The sequence below is a fragment of the Mercenaria mercenaria genome, chromosome 15 (assembly GCF_021730395.1).
Source record: "Mercenaria mercenaria strain notata chromosome 15, MADL_Memer_1, whole genome shotgun sequence".
Lineage (NCBI taxonomy): Eukaryota > Metazoa > Mollusca > Bivalvia > Venerida > Veneridae > Mercenaria > Mercenaria mercenaria.
The window spans coordinates 56504134-56529849 of NC_069375.1; the positions used below are offsets into that span (position 1 = coordinate 56504134).

The 25716-nt window shown below is 34.2% G+C and overlaps 1 protein-coding gene across 1 annotated transcript in view; it reads right to left on the minus strand.

Moving 5' to 3' along the window:
• The window catches only part of LOC123555447 (GTPase IMAP family member 7-like), a 39003-nt gene extending 16481 nt beyond the window's left edge, over positions 1 to 22522 (minus strand). The window contains exon 1 of the mRNA XM_045346071.2: positions 22449 to 22522. Coding sequence (XP_045202006.1) covers positions 22449 to 22488 — 40 coding nt within the window. The 5' untranslated portion in view covers positions 22489 to 22522. The remainder of the gene's footprint in view (positions 1 to 22448) is intronic.
• Positions 22523 to 25716: the final 3194 nt, after the last annotated feature.

Sequence of the window (25716 nt, forward strand, 5' to 3'; positions counted from 1 at the left end):
TCACATTTAAACAACATTTAATGACATTTTTTACTTTTTGTATATTCTGGTAGAGAATTATTTATAAGGAACAAAAAGACCGACTACATAGAGTTAGATTCCTATTTGAAAAGTATATTTTATTATTTTTATAAAATTTTGTAATTATGTCTCCCCCAGGAGACATATTGTTTTTGCCCTGTCCGTCCGTCCGTCCGTACGTCACACTTCATTTCCGAGCAATAACTGGAGAACCATTTGACCTAGAACCTTCAAACTTCATAGGGTTGTAGGGCTGCTGGAGTAGACGACCCTATTTTTTTGGGGTACTCCGTCAAAGTCAAGGTCACAGGGGCCTGACATTAAAAACGATTCCGATCAATAACTAGAGACCTTAATGTTGAAACTTCATAGATGATTGGTCATGAAGATAATGACCCCATTGATTTTGTGGGTCACTCCGTCAAAGGTCAAGGTCAACAGGGGCCTGAACATTGAAAACCATTTCCGGTCAGTAACTTGAGAAACTACTTGACTCAGAATGTTGAAACTTAATAGGATGATTGGTCATGCAGAGTAGATGAACCTAACAATTTTGGGTCACTCTTTGAAAGTCAAGGTCACAGGGCCCGAACATTGAAAAACCATTTCCGGTCAGTAACTTGAGAACCACTTGACACAGAATGATGAAACTTTATAGATGATTGGTTCATGCAGAGTAGATGACCCCCTAACGATTTTAGGGTCACTCATGTTAAAGATCAATGCCACAGGCCTGAACATGGAAAACCATTTCCAATCAATAACATTGAGAACCTCTCGACCCAGAATGTTTGAAATTATAGGATGATTGTCATGCAGGTAAATGACCCTATTGTTTTTGGGTCACTCGTCAAAGGTCAAGTCACAGGGGCCTGAACATGATAACCATTCCGATCAATAACTTGAGAACCATTGACCAGAAGTTAAACTTCATAGGATTGATGAACATGCAGAGTAGATGACCCCTATTGATTTTGGGGTCATCTATAAAGGTCAAGGTCACAGTGGCCTGATTCATGTAAAAATCATTTTTTGGAAATAACTAGAGAACCACTTGACCCAGAATGTTGAAACTTCATAGGATGATTGGTCATGAAGAGTAGATGACCCCCATTGATTTTGGGGTCACTCCGTCAAAGGTCAAGGTCACAGGGGCCTGAACATTGAAAACCATTTCCGGTCAGTAACTTGAGAACCACTTGACTCAGAATGTTGAAACTTAATAGGATGATTGGTCATGCAGAGTAGATGACCCCTAACAATTTTGGGGTCACTCTTTGAAAGGTCAAGGTCACAGGGGCCCGAACATTGAAAACCATTTCCGGTCAGTAACTTGAGAACCACTTGACACAGAATGATGAAACTTTATAGGATGATTGGTCATGCAGAGTAGATGACCCCCTAACGATTTTAGGGTCACTCTGTTAAAGATCAAGGCCACAGGGGCCTGAACATGGAAAACCATTTCCAATCAATAACTTGAGAACCTCTCGACCCAGAATGTTGAAACTTCATAGGATGATTGTTCATGCAGGGTAAATGACCCCTATTGTTTTTGGGGTCACTCCGTTAAAGGTCAAGGTCACAGGGGCCTGAACATTGATAACCAGTTCCGATCAATAACTTGAGAACCACTTGACCCAGAATGTTGAAACTTCATAGGATGATTGAACATGCAGAGTAGATGACCCCTATTGATTTTGGGGGTCAGTCTATTAAAGGTCAAGGTCACAGTGGCCTGTTCATGTAAAATCATTTTTTGGAAATAACTTGAGAACCACTTGACCTACAATGTTGAAACTTGATAGGATGATTGGACATGCAGAGTAGATGACCCCTATTTATTTTGAGGTCACTTGATCAAAGGTCAAGGTCACAGGAGCCTGAACAGTGACTTGAGAACCACTAGGCCAAGAGTGTTGAAATTTAGCGGGATGACTGGACATGCCAAGTAGATGATCCCTATTGCAGCCAACCATCAGTGTCACTTTGACTTTCGCTCCTGACCCCTATTGACTTCTTGCCTATAGGACTTTGCATTGGGGGAGACATGCGCTTTTTTACAAAAGCATTTTCTAGTTTCATCCAGTTTTGTGAGGCATAGTTTTATTTGATTTTTGAACTGGTTGTGACTTTGGGTAGATTGACGGGGGCAGTCTGTCGCGTCAATTACCTCCCTTTGTTTCAAATTAAAATACTAGGTTTATTTCAGTAAGTAATAAAGATGTTTTGAAATTTGATTTATACCCTGGGATGGACTCGTAGAATCAGGGTACATAACTATGGACTAATTTTTGTCAGATTACCTCCCTTTGTTTCAAATTAAAATGGATATATCTCAGTAGCTAATGAAGATACTGATGTGGAAATTCATTAATGATGAAAGATGGGCTCAGACAATCAGGAAAGATAACTGTTGACAAATTACCTCCCTTTATTTTTATATTGCATATATTGCATGGCCCTCTTGTTTACTGACCTAGCTTCATAACTACTTTGTAATACCATTTTATGACTTTATCCAGTTCATGAAATTCATCCATTCGATTTGGTTTTTAATATAAAGATGAACAGGATTTAAATTGTATGCATTTATCCTGTCATGTATTGTCATTTTATTAAAAATATGATATAATTGGTATCATGCTCTTGGTTTAATTATTGAACGGATCAGTTTAAGTCATGTGTGGCCCCTGAAAGTTTTAATATCCCCGCCGATGAAATTGGGAGAGGGGTATTGAAATGGCATTGTTTGTCCGTCAGTCAGTCCGTCCGTCCGCAGCCATTTCTCAGTAAACTAGAAGGTATAAATTTCAGGAAACTTAAATTAAACATGAACCAACATACTGCGATGATGCCCATCAAGGTTTTTATCGGATTGGTCAATTTCCCTTAGAGTTTTTGCCCTTGATTTAATGAAAAATCCACGTCTGCAGCCATTTCTCAGTAACAAGCTGGTAGAATTTCATAAAACTAGAAATAAATATAAAACATACTTCGATGATGCCTGTCTTTTTTTCAATTGGTCAATTTTCCATAGAGTTATTGCCCTTTAATTGAATGTTTAAAAATCTACAGATTTGTACATAACAAACCAACCCATTGGTAGAATTTCATTAAACTTCTTTCATTCTTTCCCATGAACATTTAGTATAAACATCTGAAGTTTTGTACCCACACCTGGCCACCACCTTACCTTGATCACATCCCCTCCCCCTGCCCCTCCCATCCACCCTCAAATTATTTTTTTTATTATTTTATTTTCAAACGTTCCATGAATATTTATTAGCATGCAAAGTTGTACTGTTCGCCAACCTCACTCTCGGTCTTGCCCAGCACCCTGATAATGCAACAACATCCCCCACCCTTTTTTTAAACTTTTGTGACCACCCTTCGTCCGTCTCAGACCGTCCGTCCGTGTGTGCGTCCGTCAACAATTTCTTGTCTGCACGATAGTGGTTTCATTTATGATTTTATTTTAACCAAACTTGCACACAACTTGTATCACCATAAGATCTCGGTTCCTTTCTTGAACTGGCCAGATCCCGTTATGGGTTCCAGAGTTATGGCCCCTGAAAGGGCCAATATTAGCTATTTTGACCTTGTCTGCACAATAGCAGCTTTATTTATGATTTGATTTTAACCAAACTGGCACACAACTTGTATCACCATAAGATCTTGGATCCTTTCTTGAACTGGCCAGATTCCTTTATGGGTTCCAGAGTTATGGCCCCTGAAAGGACCAGAATTAGCTATTTTGACCTTGTCTGCACAGTAGCAGCTTCATTTATGATTTGATTTTAACCAAACTTGCACACAACTTGTATCACTATAAGACCTTGGTTCCTTTCTTGAACAGGTGAGATTCCATTATGGGTACCAGAGTTATGGCCCCTGAAAGGGCCAGAATTAGCTATTTTGACCTTGTCTGCACAATAGCAGCTTCATTTATGATTTGAATTTAATCAAACTTGCACAAAACTTGTGTCACCATAAGATCTTGATTCCTTAGTTGAATCGGCCAGATCCCATTATGGGTTCCAGAATTATGGCCCCTAAAAGGGCCAAAATTAGCTATTTTGACCTTGTCTGCACAATAGCAGCTTCATTTATGATTTGAATTTAATCAAACTTGCACAAAACTTGTATCACCACAAGATCTTGGTTCCTTTCTTGAACTGGCCAGATTTCATCATGGGTTCCAGAGTTATTTCCCCTTAAAGGTCCAAAATTGTCTATTTTGGCTGTGCAGCCATGTAGAGACTTCATTTATGGTTTTATTTGATACAAACTTGCAAAATAACTCCAACAACAAAAATTCTTGGATTCCATGACAAATCAGATCCAAGCGTAGGTTCAGAGTTATTTTATATCTGATTACCTCTCCTGATTGTAATCAAAATGGATTTATATCAGTAGGTACTTATAGGACTTATTTGAAATTTCATTATTGTCATTAGTTGCAATGAGCCAATTAGGGTAGATAACTATGGATTTATTTTATGTCAAATTACCTCCCTTTATTTCAAATTAAAATGGGTATATCTCCATAACTAATGAAGATACTGATCTGAAATTTCATTTATGTCAACAGATTTATTTGGCAGATCCTTCTTTTGTTCACTTACAATACTTTTCTTTTTAATTACTTCCCTTTTACGTTGCTATAAATAGCTTATTTTTAGTAACTTTTTATATTATTAGCCATAGGGAAAAACTGAGACCACTTTTCTGTGATACAACATGGATGGTACCTGTATATTTACAAGTCACTATTTTATTATTTTTTTTATACATTAATAGAAAATAAGTGTTGTTTGTAAATGTATGAAGTTCATTTTATTTGTAAATTAAAAGTATTTTTTTAAATCTGAAATCATTAATCTATTCAGCACCTGAATAACTTCATATCACATTCTTGATATTTCGTTTCGCATCAAGATTGTGTAACTGACAGTTGCTGATAATTTTAAGTAATAAGCAGATTTTATTTGTCTACCAATGTGATTGCTTTAAAACTTAATTCCTGACATAAAGGTATATGTTCTTATTTCATATAAGTAACCTCCCCTGACTTTATTCAATCAAAGCCTTGAAATGTCTGATGGTTGCGGGTTTTTTGGTAGATTTATTTTCTGTTTTTTCATTGTTTCAATTCAAGTCACTGTGTTTTTAGCTCTACTATTCTATGAATAGTCGACTCGGCCATGCGTCCGCAATGGCGTCCGCGTCCCGATTTGGTTAAGGTTTTGTATGTAAGCTGGTATTTCAGTAACCACTTGTGGGAATGGATTGAAACTTCACACACTTATTCACTGTGATAAACTGACTTGCATTGCACAGGTTCCATAACTCTATTTTGCTTTTTTACAAAATTATGCCCCTTTTTCGACTTAATTTTTGGTTAAGGTTTTGTTTGTAAGCTGTTATCTCAGTACTTACTAATGGGAATGGATTGAAACTTCACATACTTGTTCACTGTCATGATCTGACATGCACTCAAAGCAAGTCCCATAACTCTACTCTTTTTTTTTCAAAATTATGCCCCTTTTTCAACTTAGCAGTTTTTTGTTAAATCTTTGTATGTTATCTCAGTATCCACTAATGGAATGGATTGAAACTTCACACACTTGTTCACTGTCATGCTCTAACATGCACTGTGAAGGTCCCATAACTCTACTTTGCATTTTTACTGTAAAAGTTTCCCATTTAAGAAACTGTGTTTTGTTTTTTTCATCTAGTTAGTAATTTTACGAAGTGGAACTTCTGAAGTTTCTCGGGTTTTTGAAAAAAAAAAATTTAATCACTTCAAGCTACTTCGTAAATTTACGAAGCTGTTATTTGTACATAAATTAACAAATTATGTCAGATTTACATTTCTTCACATTTGTAAATTTTCCACAATTTTCATCTTGTTCGTAATTTTACGAAGTGGAACTTTTGAAGTTTTTCATATATTTGCAAAATAGATATTGTAGTTACTTCAAGCTACTGCGTAAATTTACATTTCTTTGCATTTTTAAGTTTTTCACACTTTTTCATCTTGTTCGTAAATTTACGAAGTTGGACTTTTGAAGTTTTTCAGATTTTTTCAAAAATAGAAATTTGAATCAGTAGAAGCTACTTTGTAAATTTACGAAGTTGTTACTTGTTCGTAAATTTATGAACTGTGTCAAATTTACATTCCTTATATCTTTCACTTTTTTGGCTTGTTTGTAAATTTACAAAGTCCAGCTGCTTAACTTTCTCAAATGTTTGCAAAAAAAAGAGAGAAATTTAATCAGTTTAAGCTACTTCGTAAATTTACGAACAGTGACAAATGCACATTTCTTTTTTATACAAAGCTGATTGTTCCATTTTTATTTGTTACCTTATTTCGGGCCAAGCCTTGGCAAACTTCGTAAATTTACGAACTACTTCTTTTGAACACTTTTAAAATCCAATTTATGTATAAGTTTATATGAAATTTTTACGACTTATTCCATTCGTAAATTTACGAACATGTCTTAAATAATAATATCTTAGTTCTAAAACTTAAGTATGTTTTTATTTCTTATGAAATGCCATTTAACGGTTGTTTGTAAATTTACGAACTTTATTATATTTGAAAATTTTCAAATAACATCGCTTTTGGCAAACTTCGTAAATTTACGAACTACTTCTTTTGAAGACTTTTAAAATCCGATTTATGTATTATGAAATTTTTACGACTTATTCCATTCGTAAATTTACGAACTTGTCTTAATTAATAATATCTTAGCGCTAAAACTTAAGTATGTTTTTGTTCTTATGAAATGCCATTAAACGGTTGTTCGTAAATTTACAAACTTTATTATATTTGAAAATTTCCAAATAACATTTTTATTATGTATTATATGTATTATATATATATGAAATAAATGTATCATGACATGTCATTTTATGTGTTGATTTTTACTTCCGTTGAAAAATTTACGAAGAGAGTATGTTGTAAATTGGAACAAAAAGCACGTAAAGTTTTAGGTGATGAGGTTAAATGTGTGAAGAAAAGCGTGTTGATTTTTTCTTCGCTAAAAAATTTACGAAGAAAGACAAACAGAATTTGGAAAAAAAGCGCGCTTTTTTTTAAGGTTTTGGCTGAAAAAGAGGAATCTCGATATAAAATCCTCTTTTAAAATACAACCAGTTATAGGCAAAAGGAGGTAATAATATTTTTTTAAACTTGCGTTTCTAATGAATTCCATCTAAATACATAATTTTTAATGCAAATATTTTACAAATATATTACAATATGTCTAATATTTATACATTTCCTTAGGCAAAGTATGTTTATCAAATTTATACTTATGATAAAATAACTCTATCTTGGTTGGGCAACCAGGATAGGAAAATGAAATTTTAAAAATACCTCCAGTGAAAATTTAATTTGTATTAAGTGTTAAGTGAACATAAATGAGTGTAAATGATCAGATGCTAAAGTTTCGAACAAATCTGTTACATGGCCAAAATCTGATTATCTACCTTTAAATCCATCCAGTTTGTTGCACACTTCTTAAATTTTTTTTAAAGACTCTTAGAGTTTCATAACATATAACTATATTATTTGATTGACCTATTTAGTTAAATATCATGTTAGACTTCATTTACCAGGAAGGGTAATGTATCAGACGTAATGCAGTAACTTGACGTCATAACTGATGTCATAATGGTTTCTTACCAGTCCATGCGTCAACTATTGTTTATCGTAGAATATATAGAGCTTTATTTCTTTTCTTAGTAATAATCAAGGCGTTACTCCAGGTGGTTTAATACCGAAGAATTAGAACGATGAAACTAACTCAGTATATGAAATACTACCGGCTACACACTAAGAGCATAAATGCATGACCTTATATATACCCTTTAAGATCAGAGAGTGACCTTTACCACTGACCTATACTGACCTGGGTCTTGCGTTTGACATGTTGGTCACAATATGAACCTAAACATTTTTCACTAATCATCACTTCTTTTTTTAATTTTGGTAATAAAGTTTAAATGATAATGGAATAACAAGCTTTTCTAAACTTTTGTCTGCCAAAGATTTAGATAGAACAAATAAAAACTGGCTATAAAGAGTCATGTATTACATATTCTACAAAATACGTTTTTTAGATTTAAACTTAATGTTACCTAGTAATATAAGTCATAGGTCTGTTACAAAAGTCAGGTAAAAGATCATATCATGATCATCTGCCTAACAGCTATGTGATATTTCTAAATTAAGATATGAGTTTAGTATAAATCTGCCACAGTATTGGAAACAACAGCGAAGCTTAACTACTTAACAGCCTTATCGAGTGAATAAATACAAGTCTTAAAAGGGTCTTAAGATTGTAATAAAAGGAAAACGAAGTTATGAAAAGACTAACCCTAACCCGGACTTTGGTTTATTTAATGTATGTTTATGTAAATATATTTCAAGCCAAAATGTGTAGTTTAAGGCTGAGCACTTAAAAATCTAAAAATTAATCAGTGCCCCCCCCCCCTCCCCTACCCCTTCTTAAAGTTATCCAATAGCCATCTTTTACTAAAATATTTGATATTTATGTATTTACTTCAAATAAAGAAAATGTGAATCAAATATATTAAACTTTACTAAATATATAAATCAACTGGGTGTGTAGAGCTACATTTGTAATTAAATATCATACAGTAAGTGTTGGTAGTTTTAAAACAAACTTCCAATTCTTTAATGACATAGCACATTTACACTGTGTCCAGCTACATATACTGTGATTCGAGGCTTTAATTTTTACTATAATCTCGAGGTCCCACACATTGCAGACATTAATCATTATAAGTGTAATATAAATTGAGCAAATCTTGGATATGCAGGCTGGTCATGATCTACACTGATCGCAAAGGTAGAATCAGTAAATTAACAAAATTATTATTTGTCCGTAACTTTACAAACTTTATTTCTTACAAGCTGTTATTTTTTTCACTTTTAAGCTTGTTCGTAAATTTACGAAGTGGATCTTTTGACATTTCTCAGATTTGTGCTAAAGAGAACTTTAAACTGTTATAGGTCCGTAAATTAACTAACTGTGACAAATTTACATATCGTACAATATGATCTTTTTCTCACTTTTTTAGCTTATTCGTAAATTTATGCAAATGTTTCACACAAAAAAAAAACGGAATTGAATTAGTTTAAGCTACTTAGTAAATTTACTTGTTCGTAAATTTACGAACAGTTTCAGATTTATGTTTCCTTTCATTTATTAATTTTTCCAGTTTGTTCATAACTTTACGAAATTGTATTAAAAATCTTAATAAATGCGTAAATTTAAGCGCGAAATATTATGTTGTTTTATTTTGTTGTATTAATTTTTAACGCAGTTTTTGAACTGAAAGGATAAAATTCCAGAATCTGAATACAGATTCCTCTTCTTCTGAATACAGATTCCTCTTGTATAAAACATTAAGTTTTAGTCATTTTGTACATTAAGAATATAATATGCTGCTTTACTTGCCTGATTGTGAGATTTTTATCGGGACATACTTTTAAATATGTTAACGCTACAATGATTGCTTTTAGAAAAGATATTTAAGAAGATGATGAAGTCAAGATTATCACATTTCGTTATCTGATTTATTTAAACTAAAAGGTATAAATTTTAAGATATTTTTCTGCTAGAATTTTTAAAAAATGTCTAGAATATATATTGCTCTGTCCACGTAACTTTTGTTTTAGATTGAATTTCAAGTAAACACACACTATCAGTTTGTGTATTCATATGATAAAAGTGATAAATGCAGTTATTCCCGTGAGTAAAAAGCAAGTTTTATTTTTAAAATCTAATCTTAAATATTAGAAACAGTAGCGTTATAAGGATATTTACAAAACAAACCTAGTTAGCTCAATTGGTGAAATCATACGGCTTTGAGTCAGATATCTGGATAAGGTCCGCTTCAATAAATAGTGTCATAATGTCTACTTCCACTTGTTTAATACGGCAAAATTAACCTTAATATTCTAAATCTCATGAGTTTCACACTTAAACTGTGGACTCTAAAGCAGTAACAACAATTTTCTTCGGTCTGACCTAGTGACCTAGTTTTTAACCCCGCACAATGGTACTTCCATTTTGGTCTAGAGATCATTAAGAACAATATTTCGACCTAGTTTCATAGAGGTTGAGTCACAAACTTGGTCTCTAGAATGTTCGCAAGCGTTTCCTTTGATTTCACCAGGCGACCTGGTGTTAAACCCTTGCTTGACCTATAAGTCATCAAGACAAATATTCTGACAAATGTCTGTGAGTTTGAGGTCTATAGAATTTGAGGTCTATAGAATTTTCCTGTGATTTGGCATACTGATCTAGCGGTGAACATGCATGACCCAGTTTTGGACTAGAACTAGAGATCATGACGACAAACATTCAGATCACGTTTCATAAAGATATAGTCGCTACTGTTGCCTCTAGAGTGTTCACAAGTTTTCGTTTGATTTATCATGGTGACCTGATTGCACTAGAGATCTTCCATACAGACATATTTTCTGTTTTTCTTGGAAGACAAAATCAACATTGTTTGAAGAACACTTTTCACTGATGCATTTTTTTTAAAACAAAACTCCATTGTAATCATAGCAACAGAAATATATTGTATTAATTATGAATGATGATATCCATAAAAAATTACATATGTTATCTTTTCTAAAGAATGACCTTAACTGGTTTTATTCCATACAAAACAGGCATAGCAAATATTCTCATTTATCTTCGTATCCATTCCATGACAACCGTACTGTTTTTTTTTTTGTTGTTGTTGTTGTTGTTTTTTTTTTGGTCTCGAATTATAGGCGTTACATAGGGTTATATCTTAGCATAATTATGTAGATGTTAATTATACGTTCTGATACAATTGTTGTACTAAATTGTCCTGTCCTCATAAAAAATCAATCGGTTGCCATGGCAACAGCAGAATTTCAAATTAATTAAATATGAGATTTTGCTTCATGAATTGTTTATCATTCATTAAAATAATATTTCAACATCGTTTGATTTTGTGCCATTTCCACTTATGAGTGAACCAAGCCCTTTCATGAAGCTTGAGTAAAACCTTTGCCTCAAGAGGGCTCATAAGCTTTTCCTTTGATTTGACCTGGTGATCTAGTTTTTGGACCAACATAACCCAGATTCAAGTCTGACCAAGTGGCATAAAGATTTGGTCAAACATGTGGCCTCTAGAGTGTTTATAAAGCAGAGTTTGACGGGCGACACGCACAACTCACGACGGATGGCGCACGACGGACGATTGACGCCGGGCAATGACCGGTCACAATACCTCACCTTGAGCACATTGTGCTCAGGTAAGTTAAAATCATACGTATATGAGTACATTGATACTCTTCACAATTTTTCAAAACTAAGAAAAATATACATAAAAACATATCTGTATATTACCTAAAAATGAATTATCGATGTAGATGTAATTATTGGCCAAAATAATGATTCATAAAATAAAAATATAAAATAAATATGATATTGATACCAGTATACTCAGACTGATGTACAAAATGTATACATTAAATGATGAAGGAACACTGACTGTTAAATAAATGTTTTTTAAGGTCTTCTTCGTTGACAAAAGTAAAGAAAGTAGAATTGATGCTTTAAAATTAAAACAGATCAATGATACATGCATCCCGATTTGTATAAATGTTTCAACATGTAATAAATAAGTGTGTGTAAATGCCTTTAGCGTCATATTTCTAAGGTTCACTATGGTACTCTAAAATGTACTGTATGCACTTTGTATGTTACATGAATGAATGATTGAGTGTATTAACCATTTTCAAATGGAACATTTAGTTCTATCTTGTGTGTTTTTAAAGTAGTGCTTAATAGGATATACTTCGCTGTAATGTTATAAATTCAGTATAAATTGCAATATCTTCAACGTACAGATATGGCATGAACAAAATACATTTTTGTATTAAATATGTCTTAATCAATCATACAACCATAATGTATGTCTTTTAAGTTAATCTTTGCAATTAACGGCATAGCGATAACATGATAAAGACAAAGTAAAGGGAGGTAAAACGCAAATATGTGTATATGCTTCTTGGCATCCTATATAATCTAAAGTATTCAATTATCAGCAAGGGATTACATTTATAACATTAAATAAGTCAAGGTAAACTTTGTGTGTTGTTAACATGTTATTAACAGAGTATTTATCTATTTGGTACAGATGTACTTGCTAACTGTACAAGATTTCCAGTCACATTTTCAAAAATAAAACATTACTGAATAGAACATTTACATTTTTGTGCAAAGTAATGTGTTATTCAATTCATTGAGTTCATTAAGATATTTTTAAATAAAGTTTTGCATAAATAGAAAGATATTGTCCCTGCTTTTCTTGCATTTGTTTCCAGGTTGTGTTACGTGTGTACATGTAGTAAAATAGTTACATGTAACTGGGTATTCAATATGTAGGTCATTAACAGTCTTTTAAAGTGTGGTAAAAGTTTAACATTAAATGGATTAAAAGATAAATAGAATAAGACTTAACAAGACTGAACTCATCCGATCCCGAAAATAAAACATGTCAACCTTTCTGTGTGGGAAAAGTATATCATTTCGTAGTTAAACTGCATGTATTTATTCACTGTTTGATTGATACCTTCCAAAATACAACAGTGGATTTCTAATTCATACAGATGTCTGGGTCTATAATAGTAACAATTAGAATGAAATAGTTATCAAATACAGCGAGTGTGTGAGGAAAAGGGCCGGTTGGGTTGAAATTTGTGATTTTTTATACAGGTTTGCTATCTATATCCATAATTATATGCACACATGTTACCATGCAAAAAACCGACTGACCGACCGATTGAAAGACAATGACTAAAACTAATTCCCTCCTAATCATCGGACGCGGTATGAAATGGACTTTAAAGTGAATAAATATGACCAATTGTTTAGTAAGTTATACGTAGGTTATTTTTTTTTTCTTTTGACAACCGACTGTTCGTGTATGAAATATGATAAATTGCGGTAACGTCATTTAACAAGAGGGTCATGAAAGTCTTGTATCGCTCACCTGACCTATTGACCTATCATCATCAAGATTAACATTCTGACCAAGTTTCAGTATGATGTGGTCATAATTGTGGCCACTGGAGTGTTAAGTAGTTTTTCCTGAAATCTGACCTTATAAATTAGCTAGTGACCTAGAATAGAACCTGACCTAAAGATCATCAAGATTAACATTCTGATCAAGTTCACGAAGATACGGTCATAAATGCGGCTTCTAGATTGTTAACAAGCTTTACTTTTGATCTGACCTATTGACCTAGTTTTTGACCACATCTGATTCAGAGTAACAGTTACTCTTATGATCATTATGATAAACATTCTGGGCAAGTCTCATAGAGATAAAGTCATAAATTTAGTCTCTAGAGTGTTTACTAGATTTACCTTTGATTTGACCTGATGACCTAGTTTTAGAGTCCATACGACCATGTTTCCAACATAGCCTAAGGATACTCAATATTTTAAACCTCCTGACCAAGTTTCACGAAGATATAATCATATATTTAACATCTAGATTGTTAACAAATTGAAATTTTAATTTGACCTGGTGACCTGGTTTTTAAACCCACATGACTCAAATTTACTCTTGACCTAGAGGTCATCCAGACAAATATTCTGATAAATTTCCGTGAGTTTAAAACTTAAAATTAGGTGTCTAGAGTATTAACAAGCTTTACTTTTAATTTGATCTGGTAACGTAGTTTATGGTTAACATTCTGACCAAGTTCCATTAAGATATGGTCATAAATGTTGCCTCTAGTGTGTTAACAAGCTTTTCCATTTATTTTATCTGGTGACCTTGTTTTTGACCTAAATTGACCCAGATTTAATCTTGACCCAATGATTATCAAGATTAACGTTCTGACCAAGTTTCATTAAGATATATCTTTAATGTGGCTAATAGTGTGTATACTGGTTTTTCTTTCTATTTGATCTGGTGACCTTGTTTTTGACTCCACCTGACCCAGATTTTAACTTGATCAAAAGATCTTCAAATTTATCAACCGACTGTTCGTGTATGAAATATGATAAATTGCGGTAACGTCATTTAACAAGAGGGTCATGAAAGTCATGTATTGCTCACCTGACCTATTGACCTAAGATCATCAAGATTATCATTCTGACCAAGTTCCATTAAGATACAGTCATAACTGTGGCCTCTACGCTGTTAACAAGCTTTTCATTTGATATCATCTCGTGACCTAATTTTTATTCCAACATAACCCAGATTCGAACTTGACCTAAAGATCATCAACATTAACAGTTTGGCAACGTTTTATGAATATGCAGTCATAAATATTACCTCCAAAGTCTTAACAAGCTTTTCCTTACGTTTGAGCTGATGACCTAGTTTTAGTCCTAGATGACCCAATACCAAACTCGTCCAAGATTTTGTTGAGAGTAACATTCTGACCAAGTTCAATTAAGGTTGGGCCAAAATGTTGTCCTCTTGAGTATTAACAAACTTTTCCTTTGATTTTACCTGGTGACCTAGCCTTTGACACCACATTACTTAATATCGAATTCTTCTACGATTTTATTGAGGGTACCATTCTGACCAAGTTTCAGTAAGCTTGAGCCAAGCTTGTGATTGAGTTTTTACAAGCTTTTACTTTGATTTGATCTGGTGACCTAGTTTTTGACCCCAGATGACTCAATATCAAACTCGTCCAAGATATCATTCAGGGTAAGATTCTGACCAAGTTTCATTAAGGTAAGCCAAAAATTGTGACCTCTAGAGTGTTAACAGTCAAACTGTTAACGACGACGCCGAAACCGACGGCCGGACGATCGGACGACGACGGACGACGGACACAGGTTGATCGCAAAAGCTTACCTTTGAGCACTTTGTGCTCAGGTGAACTAAAAAAAATAAAAGAAATGTTTTTTTTTATAGTCAGTGTCCGATTTGATGTTACTCCATTAAACGTCAAATATGAAATAGAGCTGCCTTTGTTTAGAGACATGCCACTATTGATTTTGACACAAATGTTCATAGCATTTACTGTTCTTATTACATTAAGTGGTGTCTTGTAATGTATGCACTGAAAAGTTTCAAGTTGAGTTGTTTAACGGAAAATGCAAACGTGTTTATACCAGAATAATGCTAGATATATGATCAATACAAATAATTGTATATATTGGTCCATTTTCGCTCTTAACACGCGCTTTATCTGTATCTGTATAAAACAAAAGTATAGAAAAAACACACATACACATTGATTGAAATATGCTGTTGAAAATTGAAAACTACTTTTTGAAGTACACTTCAAGGTTCAAGCATTTGCAGGCAAAATGGTCTTTATATACAGTTGTATATTGTGCTCTAATTGTTGGAGTTATATCCAAATGAAAGTGATGTCGTGAAGTCCCATGGATACAAGCTGTGCATCTAGTTTGATGTACTGGACGTTAACAGGTGTTTAAGATTTTCTTTTCTACATGCGTTTTCAAAATAAATTGCATAGTATTACACATAAAGTTAAAATTGTTACGCGCGTGACGATATCCTATTGTTAGGTGTAACAGTTAATAAGTAACGACAGAAACTTAAATAAAGCAAACTGTTTATATCTGTACATTTATATCGAAATACAGAAGCTCAATATCTACGTTATACTTTAAAATCTTTGAACTTTTTGAGGTTTGAAGGATTTTTGTCCTTGCGAAGCAAAATTTATATGTAGCTGTGCTTCATATAAGAAAACGTGTGAGTACAAAATCAAGAAACGAAAACAAGGGTACGTGTATAGCTGTATGAGTGTATTTCGTCCCGGACACGTGCGTTCAAATAAACAATATGCAACCATTTTGGGAAACAACTGGCTATCGGAGATTTATTATAAGGTGCTCGTAAATAGGTGAATAGGGGGTTAAGGTTATTAAATCAGGGAGAATCTAGAGTCCTAGGTCTACCTGTTGAAAGCCATCATCTTCTTATAAATTGCTGTTATAGCAGCCATTGTAGCAGACAACCAACATGACTGCATCAGTGGATATTTCATTTGGTAGAGTTTATAGACGTCTGGGTAAACACTGGAAATAACTAAGGGTATGTGCATGATGGGTATCCCATATGTTGACCAATGAGCAAACGTTCAAAGGATGCAGTGTTGCAAAGCAAGAACTATCTATGATAAGGCAGGCATAAGGAGGTTTAATAAGTTTCTCACAGGTGATGAGACATAGGTATGTTATTTTGAACTTCGAAGAAGGATAAGCAAGGAAAGAGCAAGAACGATCAGAATAAAATCTGGAAAGTAGATCCCTCGGAAGCACCGAGAACAATGCAAACAGTGAAAATTGCAGACTCGGTTTGATTGAGTCTGTTCATGAGCAGTAATGGAAAATGCAACAGTGCTCACGCCCCTAGCACCGGCTTAAGCAGTATTCAAGCTTCAAATCTAAATGAACTGAAATCAATGATACCGAAGGACCACGAAGTATAACAACACTGAGATGTAGTCGGGGAAAGAACACAAAAACGGGTTCTTTGCACGTTTTTCTTCTATCCAAAAATCCTGTTGTGAAAATACCTGGTCAATCACTTACTGTGTAGTTTTAGAATGTATTATCGAAAACATTACTGCCTTATTTACAATAATGCATCTTAACAGTATTCCTGTTATGTAAGGTAGCTCAGTTAACCTAACAAGTGTTTCTCGATTCTATACCTGTACAAACCTGTACTCCGCAAGTGACCGCTAACTTTTCCACATGAATCAAACGCGAAGGGATAATTAATTCAGGCACATTAAATGTTATGAAATCATCACGGGAAAATTCGCCCCGCTAGGTGACCGAAATCCATAGACCTGCGCTTTCTGTGCGGGTAAATGCGTTTCTAATAGAGGTGAATACTTTGAGGTACTTGAGAAAGTAATATGCTTATATACTGTGTTTTCTTAAGTTTATGTTGACAGTCTCATAATGTTTGAATTCCCAAGATGTAACATGTTATGCCATACATGATGGTCAATTTAAATATTAAAGTTTAGAAAAAAAGACAAATCCTCTTCTTTTTAACATTTCAGGACAAGGTGATAAATACTCTAAAACGTAAAGGCGTTAAACTCAAAACAAACAAATAATGACAGGTTTGTTCCGTGTTGGGAAAGAGATTGCCCTCTAAATGTAATTTAACGTTGAACATAATTTATGGGGTGATCTTGTTTTAATTATTATTCCTTTTAATATTTTACCAATAAACTTATATGTATGTCTATGTATGTATGCGTTTTTCATGTTTTAGTAAAGCATATATTTTGTATGAAAAGAGTGCTATATAATTGTGATATGAAAGTATAAGCTTTGTTTATTTTTGTTAAAATCTATGTAAACAATTGTTTTCTCAGGTATTTACTAAAGTTTTGAATATTCCTTAACGCAGTAGCTAGGACACATAAGTTAATGCATTCTTTGATTACCTCCCTCTAATTCTACGTAAGTCCATGTGTAATATTGGAAGTAGTGACAATTTAACCAAGGAATTATGCATGTAAACTATTTTGGCCGCTGCTTTATCTGTTTTCGACATAAAAGTGAAAGCCTTATGGAATTTAAGCTTTCAATTCAAACCATTTATCTTTTGTAAAGCTGTTAAGGTTAGTTAATCAGATTTTATCATGAAAATTGGCTAGGCGAAAAGTTTAACAGACGACATTTACAATCATTTGTGTTCTCAATATATGATACAATTGCACTATAGGTATTTTTAATGATTCAATGTCATATCCTAGCTGCCCATCAGAATAGTTATATAGAGTTATTTACAATATGTATGTTGTAAAGAAATTGATATAATTTCTTTTTGTTGAAAGAAAGCACACTCTCCTTATATCATTTCATAAGTTAAGAAACACTTTTCTTACAAAAAGGCGAGACTAAACAGGTTATTGTTTATTATTTATGGGTTTGTACCAGAATTCATTAATTTTGCTTATGTAAATGGTGTATTTTACCAATCTGTATACATATGGAGACAAAATGTGTATTGTTGGACTAAGCTGTAAGGGGACGCCCGCTCACACAGCAACCACGTGGTGGCTCGGAAGCCGGCTATGGCTAAAGCCTTATGCTTTTCACAGCCTGAGAAGGTATGAAGACGAAGACAGAGAGTTATGAAATGCTTTAAGGCTTACTTGTGCTAGATGGAATTTTGTCAGCTCTGCCAGTTAGAAGTTATACTATTGGTTACGGAAAATAAATTAGTTGTATACAAAAACTGTGTCTTAAGTTATTTATTCAGAGCGCTTGAGGAGCGGCTATGCTACAATGTACAATATGTACTCTATGAATCTAATGCGAAGTCGCCATATGACCTATAATAGTGTCGGTGCGACGTTAACCCCCCACCCCCCCAATAAAGAATCTAATGCGAAAAGAAACTTTTGCTTAGTTGTTTATAAGATTAAATAGAGGCACATATCCGTTCCGTCATTGATGGCTCACTATAGTGTCTAAATATATGACAATTGAAAAAGGGGAAGTAATTCAATAGTTCTAACGCTTACGTCTGGGTAGCAAGGAGAGTGATTTTGACGACAAACATTGAGTTAATGGCGCTATGATGATTACTATCTATCTGTATTGTGTTGATAGTTCCGCATTTGTAATTTTAAGAAGAGTGAATGAAGTATTTTTTCTTGTGTTAATCTAAACTTTATCTTTCATTTTATAAATTGGGAATATTGTAAACCTTTGTCTCTTTTGTATAGCAAATGTCTATATTACAACTAGCAGGCAGTTACAGTTGTCTCATCGATGAGTCTCTAAAACTAAAGTAAAATATGTTTGTGCATTTTTCTTGTCCAAAGCCGTATCCTTTATTTTAGAAATACCTTACAACAAAAGAATGATTTAACACTATTTATGCATGGTTGGTGGTTATACGTCGGGCGTAATAGTTAAATAAATTATTTGTACGACATAATACCGCCCAAGTGTAAAAATAGTGTTAAAACACTCTTACTTTGAACTATTTCGATTCTATTATGCCCTGGACCTAAAACAGTAGATAAAATACAATAGTACTCTTTCTTGATCGCAACAAAGACATTGACTTCACCGCACATAAGTGTGACGTCATTTTAGCGTAAGAGTGTTTAAACAGAGAAATGTATATCAGAATTGATTGTAAAATATAACATGAAAAATGAAGCTATTGTTTTCAAGTCGCGTTGTAATTGCTTCAAGAATAATGCTCCTTATACTCAAGTTTCAAGAACGTTAGGAGCTCCGTACGAGTAGGTTTTCAGTTGAATTTTGGCAAACTGGTATTATAGCGTCCGTACGGACATTGTTGACTCGTATGAATTTCTCACGGATTTTTGAACTCGTAGAGAACTTGGATAAAGTGTTCCACCGAGCTCCCGAGTTCCCGAGTTTCCAGCAAACTTACAGAGAATTTCGAAGTTGGGAGCAGCACGCAAGAATCTGTTCCGTGCGGATTTGGAAAACTGCGAAGCTTGCCGATGCCGTACAATTAACGCAGAGGGCTAACAATGGGCAACGCACAATGTCCGTACTATATCAAGGATACCGTGCTGGGAATTTTCAGTCGAATTTTGGCAAACTCGTTCGGCGCCCGCACTGACATAGTTAATTCTTACGACCACCGTGTATTTTTTTTTTGAACTTGGGGAGGACTCGGAAGCTCAGTGAAAATATTTCACCGAGAGCCCGAGTTATATCTAGCTAGTTAGAATTTTCGAAGTCAGGAGCAACCGCAGGAACCCCATACGAGAACCGCACGGGCCCAAGAGGGGTTCGCACGGATTTGGAAAACTGCGCGGCTTCCTGAATCTCGTACAACTATCGTAAGGGCCTCGCACATTCAATGTACGATGTCCCGCACGGTATTACGGACACTGTATGAGAACGTTCGATGTCTGCTCGAGGCTTGCAGGGCGTTACGATTAGTGGCTACAAACATTCTTACAGACGTTGCAAAACTAGTTTATTCTTGTCGCAGGCACCGTACGAGCGCCGTACGAGACAACGGAAATCGCATGAGATACGGCCGGACTCAGTACAACTTCCTTGCGACCTGTCTGCGATGTCCGCATGGATATCTTACGATCGTAAATGTATTTTTTTCAGACGTCGCACACCGTGCAGATGTGCCGCACGAACTCGCAAGCACCGAGGTACGGCTAGGCTTCTTGTGACCTCCGCACGGAATGTCTGCGATGTCCGTCGGATGTCTTACGATTGCATCATCGTACGGGACCCTAGGAACTGTGACCAGACGCAATATTGTACAGAAATCGTAAGGATTTGAAAATTAGTGGACTTGTATGAATTTTGAAAACGTACGGACATCATACGGTTTTGTGACCAAGGCATAAAAACCCTTTAGATATCTTGGAATTAGTGCTGTGTTTCTAAAGAATGCTTTGAAATTTAATTTCTGACAGACTATATATTAGGGAAACACATAAGAATGATTTGACTTTACTACCTTTTATAATGAAAATCGAAAAGCGTCTGTAAGGCTTCACGTGAGGTAAGTTGCCTTGATTATAAACACCTGTGTTGAAAACACATCATTAAAAGTAGTACAATCAAATCAATTCCAGAACTTTGAACACTAAATCATCTATTGCGATATTAGTATTGACAGCGGAACCTCTTTCATTGCCGCGGCAGTCCGGGTTTGATTCCCGAGTCGGTCTTCTTTTTTTCTTGATCTGGCATATTTAAAAAAAGAAAATAGTCTTGAAACAAAATCTTATATTCTAATGGTCATAACATGGCCAAAGTATCAACACCATCTTTATTAAAAATCTAAAGGTCAGCGCCTTAAAGTTCCACCAAGCACTGTCGAGTCGTGTTACAAAATTGAGCCACATCGTTACAGACTGATATACATTTGCTGGTTTATTCCTGTAACAGGGACTACGTACGGACATCGTACGAGCGCCTTACAAGCCAACGGGCGAGATACGGCCGGGCTCTTTGCGAGCTCCGTTCGACTTGTCTTCGTCCGTACAGATATCCTACGACTGCATAATTCTTCTAATTTTTTCTTACGGGGCCCGTGTGTAGTGAGACCAGATGCTACGATTGTAAATAGACCTTAAGTATTCTAAACTCGGTCGATTCGCACGAGTTTTAAAATCCGTACGGACATTGTACGGTTTTAACCGAGGCATTAGTAAACCGTGTGTGAAATAAGTCTGTGTGTTTGTGTAACCATTATGTCATTGCGTCTATGCTTAATGTGTGCGAGATATTTGTGTAGAATGATATAACTTCAACAATGTTTGTCTCTTTTAACTTTCTAAATTACTGGAATATACATTAAAAAATCAGGGTCATCTCTTACATGTTTTTTTACTTTAGAAAATTATTTTAATGATATGGCAATTAAATTACGGAACCGCTGGGTCAAAGTTTTAAATCTGGTGGATAATTTTAGGTAATTCAGAATTTTCACCTTTCCTATATATCTATTTCCATTAGAAATGTAAGCTTGTAAAATCAATAAATACACTTTATCCTATCATGGGTGTGAGACTACAAATGCACTGTTTGAATTTATTTTTCAGAAATTTTAGATATCTTAATTTATATAAATATGTAAATGTTCAAGTAGAAATTATATTTAATATAAAGCTATTATTATAATAAAATTAGAAATTAAATTTGATATTAAGCGATCATTATAACACATTTTTAATTATTTCATTTTAAAGGGCAGTAATTGCAAAATTTAATATAATATTATAAAATATACATTTCCAATGTGGATCTAGCTCTCTGTTTTATTTTTTTTCTTTAAATCTATAACAGAATACACTTAATATGAAAACTGTCATAGAATGTTGCAAAACTGTAGCTTACAACCATTTAACTTATGTTTGCTGTAAGTTTAAAATCTGGCAGCATATCTCAGCATTTATCTCAGTGATAAAATTTCAATGCACAAAGTTAGATAGACGTAATAGAATATCATTAAACATTACCTGATATGCTTATTTACCCTTAAAGAGCATGCCAAAAGCGATAATAAACCGTCTGATAAGCGAATGACACGATAAATGACCTTGGCCCGAAACGATGACAGAATACAAAATAGAAAAAAAATAAATTAAAAACACGATATTTTGAAATATTTAATACAATTGTGCTTGAAGGCAGGTATTGATTAAATGACCTTTAGCTAAAAATGGACAGTCAATAAACCCGTAGGATCGAAGCCACATTTAATCATAAGCTGCGCGAGGCATGCACGTTTTACGATAGTCTTTTCTACCATAGATTTTAACGGGTGGAAGCATGTACAGAACATTTTGTTTTTATTGATATATTTTCAATATTCCTTAAAAGATTAAAACAACTAAAACTCACCAGAGTCTTCAACTCTTTCATATCCCCTTGCTTCGGCCATTTTGTCATGCTAAATCTCCTTATCTTTTGGTTACGTCCTTCATATCACAATGCGCAACATTCTATATATAGAGCGTGACGTCAATATTTTTGTCTGACTCTATACTATAGACTGATAACTTGTACATACACGAAATAAAGTTCCGCGGAGAAGGCAAAAAAATTAAAATTACCTTTTTTGCGCGTAATTAAAATAAATATAAGTAATTGTAACTATTTAATTGTTTTAAACATCTACATGTATCCTTTCTTGACCCGTGCCATTTGATAAAATGGAAAAATCTACTTTCACTTTCCTATACTATGATATAGCAAATATGGAAGATATAGTATCATAATATTCTGTTTTAAACGTCTGTTGCTGAATAATGTGGTCAAGTCATGTCATCAAGTAGGAAGACACAGGCTACGAAAACATGCTGATATAATACCAGCTGTAAACTGACAGGTTTGGAGAAGGGGTGAGGGTGGATAGAGGGGAAAGGCGGGGTGGGGTTCGTGGGCAATGTTCCATTTTTCATTAATGCTCATGAACAGACTCAATCAACTTGAGTGCCGAAACCCCACATAGATAATCAGATATAAAAGTCCCGAAAACATGTGCATGTGTAGTAGGGTAGGGTATAAGGGTGCACTTGTACTTCTTTCCTATTGAGCTAGCTTTAATAGTGATGTGGTAGTGTTCGCCGTAAGTGTGAGAGGTCCAGGGTTCGATTCCCAGTTAGGGCTAAAGTGGTTTCAGTCTGTTACATTTTGTGCTCAACGTAAATAACGAGTAGTTATCAATAGATACCTTGGAATGTCCAACAGGGGTTCAAACTGCTGGAATTCAAGGACGAGTTCTAACACGGAGGGATGTGTGTAGTAGACTAGAGTACAAGGGTGTGGTTATACTTCCTTGCTATAGAGCTAGCTTTTATAAAGATGTGGCAGAGTGTCCGCTTTAGGTGTGAGAGGTCCAGAGTTCGATTTCCAGCCAAGGTTAAAGAAGTTGTAGTCTGTTACACACGTTAATATCATGTTGATGAATTAGGCTTTATTTCATTTATATTCAATAAAAACGGTATAATATTATTATAATAAACTTTGTATGTTGTTCAAATATTTCAGATTCTAAAAAAGCGTCACACCTTCAATAATAGCGGATATGTATGCACATCTAAGAGTAAACAGTATGTCTCAACTGACTTCTAAATTCAGTCAATGTCCCGACATCCTTAATTTTGATTGTGACAAAACTACATAGTTATGAGGAATGTGCGCAAAAATTGTCCTACATCAAGGTCCGAGTATTTGGCATAACTCGGTGATCTTAGTTTCCTTATTGGTCTGTTTACGTTGGACGTTGGGCGGAGCCGCTATAAGAATCTTTGCTATCCGCATTGTGCATTTCTTTACAAATAATACGTCAACGCTGTTTTATTTCCATCAATAAAGAAGGTAGAACAAATATATTTTAGTACATTTTATTAACAGAAGAGAAAATACGAGTATATTTAAAATTTAAGAAACAGATAAATAATGAACAGTAAATATAAATAACGTAAGGGCATTTCATGTAAGAAAAACGTCAAAAAGTTTTTGAATATTTACCTCGCTTCTGTACTTTATTACCAGAATTATTTCTATTATTCCTGTATTTGTGCATGTACAAAATTTCAAGATCACCAGCAAATTAAATTAAGTACGAAAGACATCGAAATTTGAAAAATGACGTGCCGTCAAACTGGTCAAATATCAATATAATGTTTTACCTAACATATAAATAAATAAACGAATATGTAATATGTCACCCAGTGATCAAATTCATGAAACAGGACATCTGTAAATCTACGCCCTTACTTTATAGCATACGCAGGCGGACTTAATCTTTTAAACTCACTTGTCTAAGAGAAGATGTGTACTAAAATCAATTACAAAACCAAGTTCAATGCCTGAAAGATTTTGATATAACACAAGCTTAGAAAACGGTGCATGATCTGAGTAGTCGTTTTTGTTATTTTTTAAAAACTCCATTCAGGCGTGTCTTTCTAATATTCATGAAATCTGAAATATGCTATGTATTAGTTTTTATAAAAAATCAGTTAACTGCTAAAATGGGATCTTAATACATGTATAATTATTCATAAATATGTGTTTCTGTTTACAGCTAAAAGTGGAGTTTTATTGTAATTTAAAACATTTTCCAAAGTTATCCAATAGTATGAACGACAACTTTTTATATTCAAATATGTTTTGTTGTAGTAGTCAAGTTATAATTGGCGATTAATTAATATAATTCAAAGTTTGACAAACGGCATCTCGAGCAAGGAGGATACGGATATTTTTTATAACTTACACAGTTTATTCTTAACTTAAGGTGAATCAACAAACTATAGTTGTCATTAACAGTCCCTTATCATGTTACAAGTTGTTTAAATTATTCTGAATTATCTGTCATTGGGACTTTGATCTTTCACCCATTGACGTAAAAATAATTCAACGAGTTCATGCAATGCTCATATGTAATATGCCTTTTACCTTTCCCGATCATTAGTCAGCATTCTTAAGGCATTGAGCACAAACGACACTGCTTACAGAGGTAAAGATAAAGTGCAAAATGTCGAAGTGTCTAACAAGTTTGAGGGTCGCAGGTCTTGCGGCTCTAAAATTGTTGATTAAAAATGTTCATGTGACCTCAAAATCACTAATCTAAAAGCTCATCCACTATCAAGGCCAATGATCCGTGCACATAGGAAAATCGTAAGTCAAAGAGTTCTCAAGGTATTGAATAGTAAATATGTCTAAACACTTGTTACAGCGACCGTGACCTCTTACCCACTGACCTGAAAATCATAAGGGGTCATATAATAAATAAGAAATATGTTTACACTTTGAGGATCAGTGGCCCCAAAAGCAATGTAAGCGCATTTTTTATAAATATTTACTTGACTTTGACGTTTGACCTATAAGCCTACAGAGTTTATGAAAAACTAACTCGAATACAGACAGACGTATAGACCTGTGCTATCAAAAACTAGACCTTTCGGATTCGTATAAGATGGAAAATGGAAAAAATACATGCAACAATTCTCTCGACCCTATACACACCTTAATGGTATTTCTGTCATAACTTTAAAATGGGAACACTGTGAAACGAATAAAAGCAACGCTGGTGACTACGTATCAAGCAATAAACTGAATCAGATATAAAGTTTACAGACACGAAACAGTTAAACATAATTTTTTT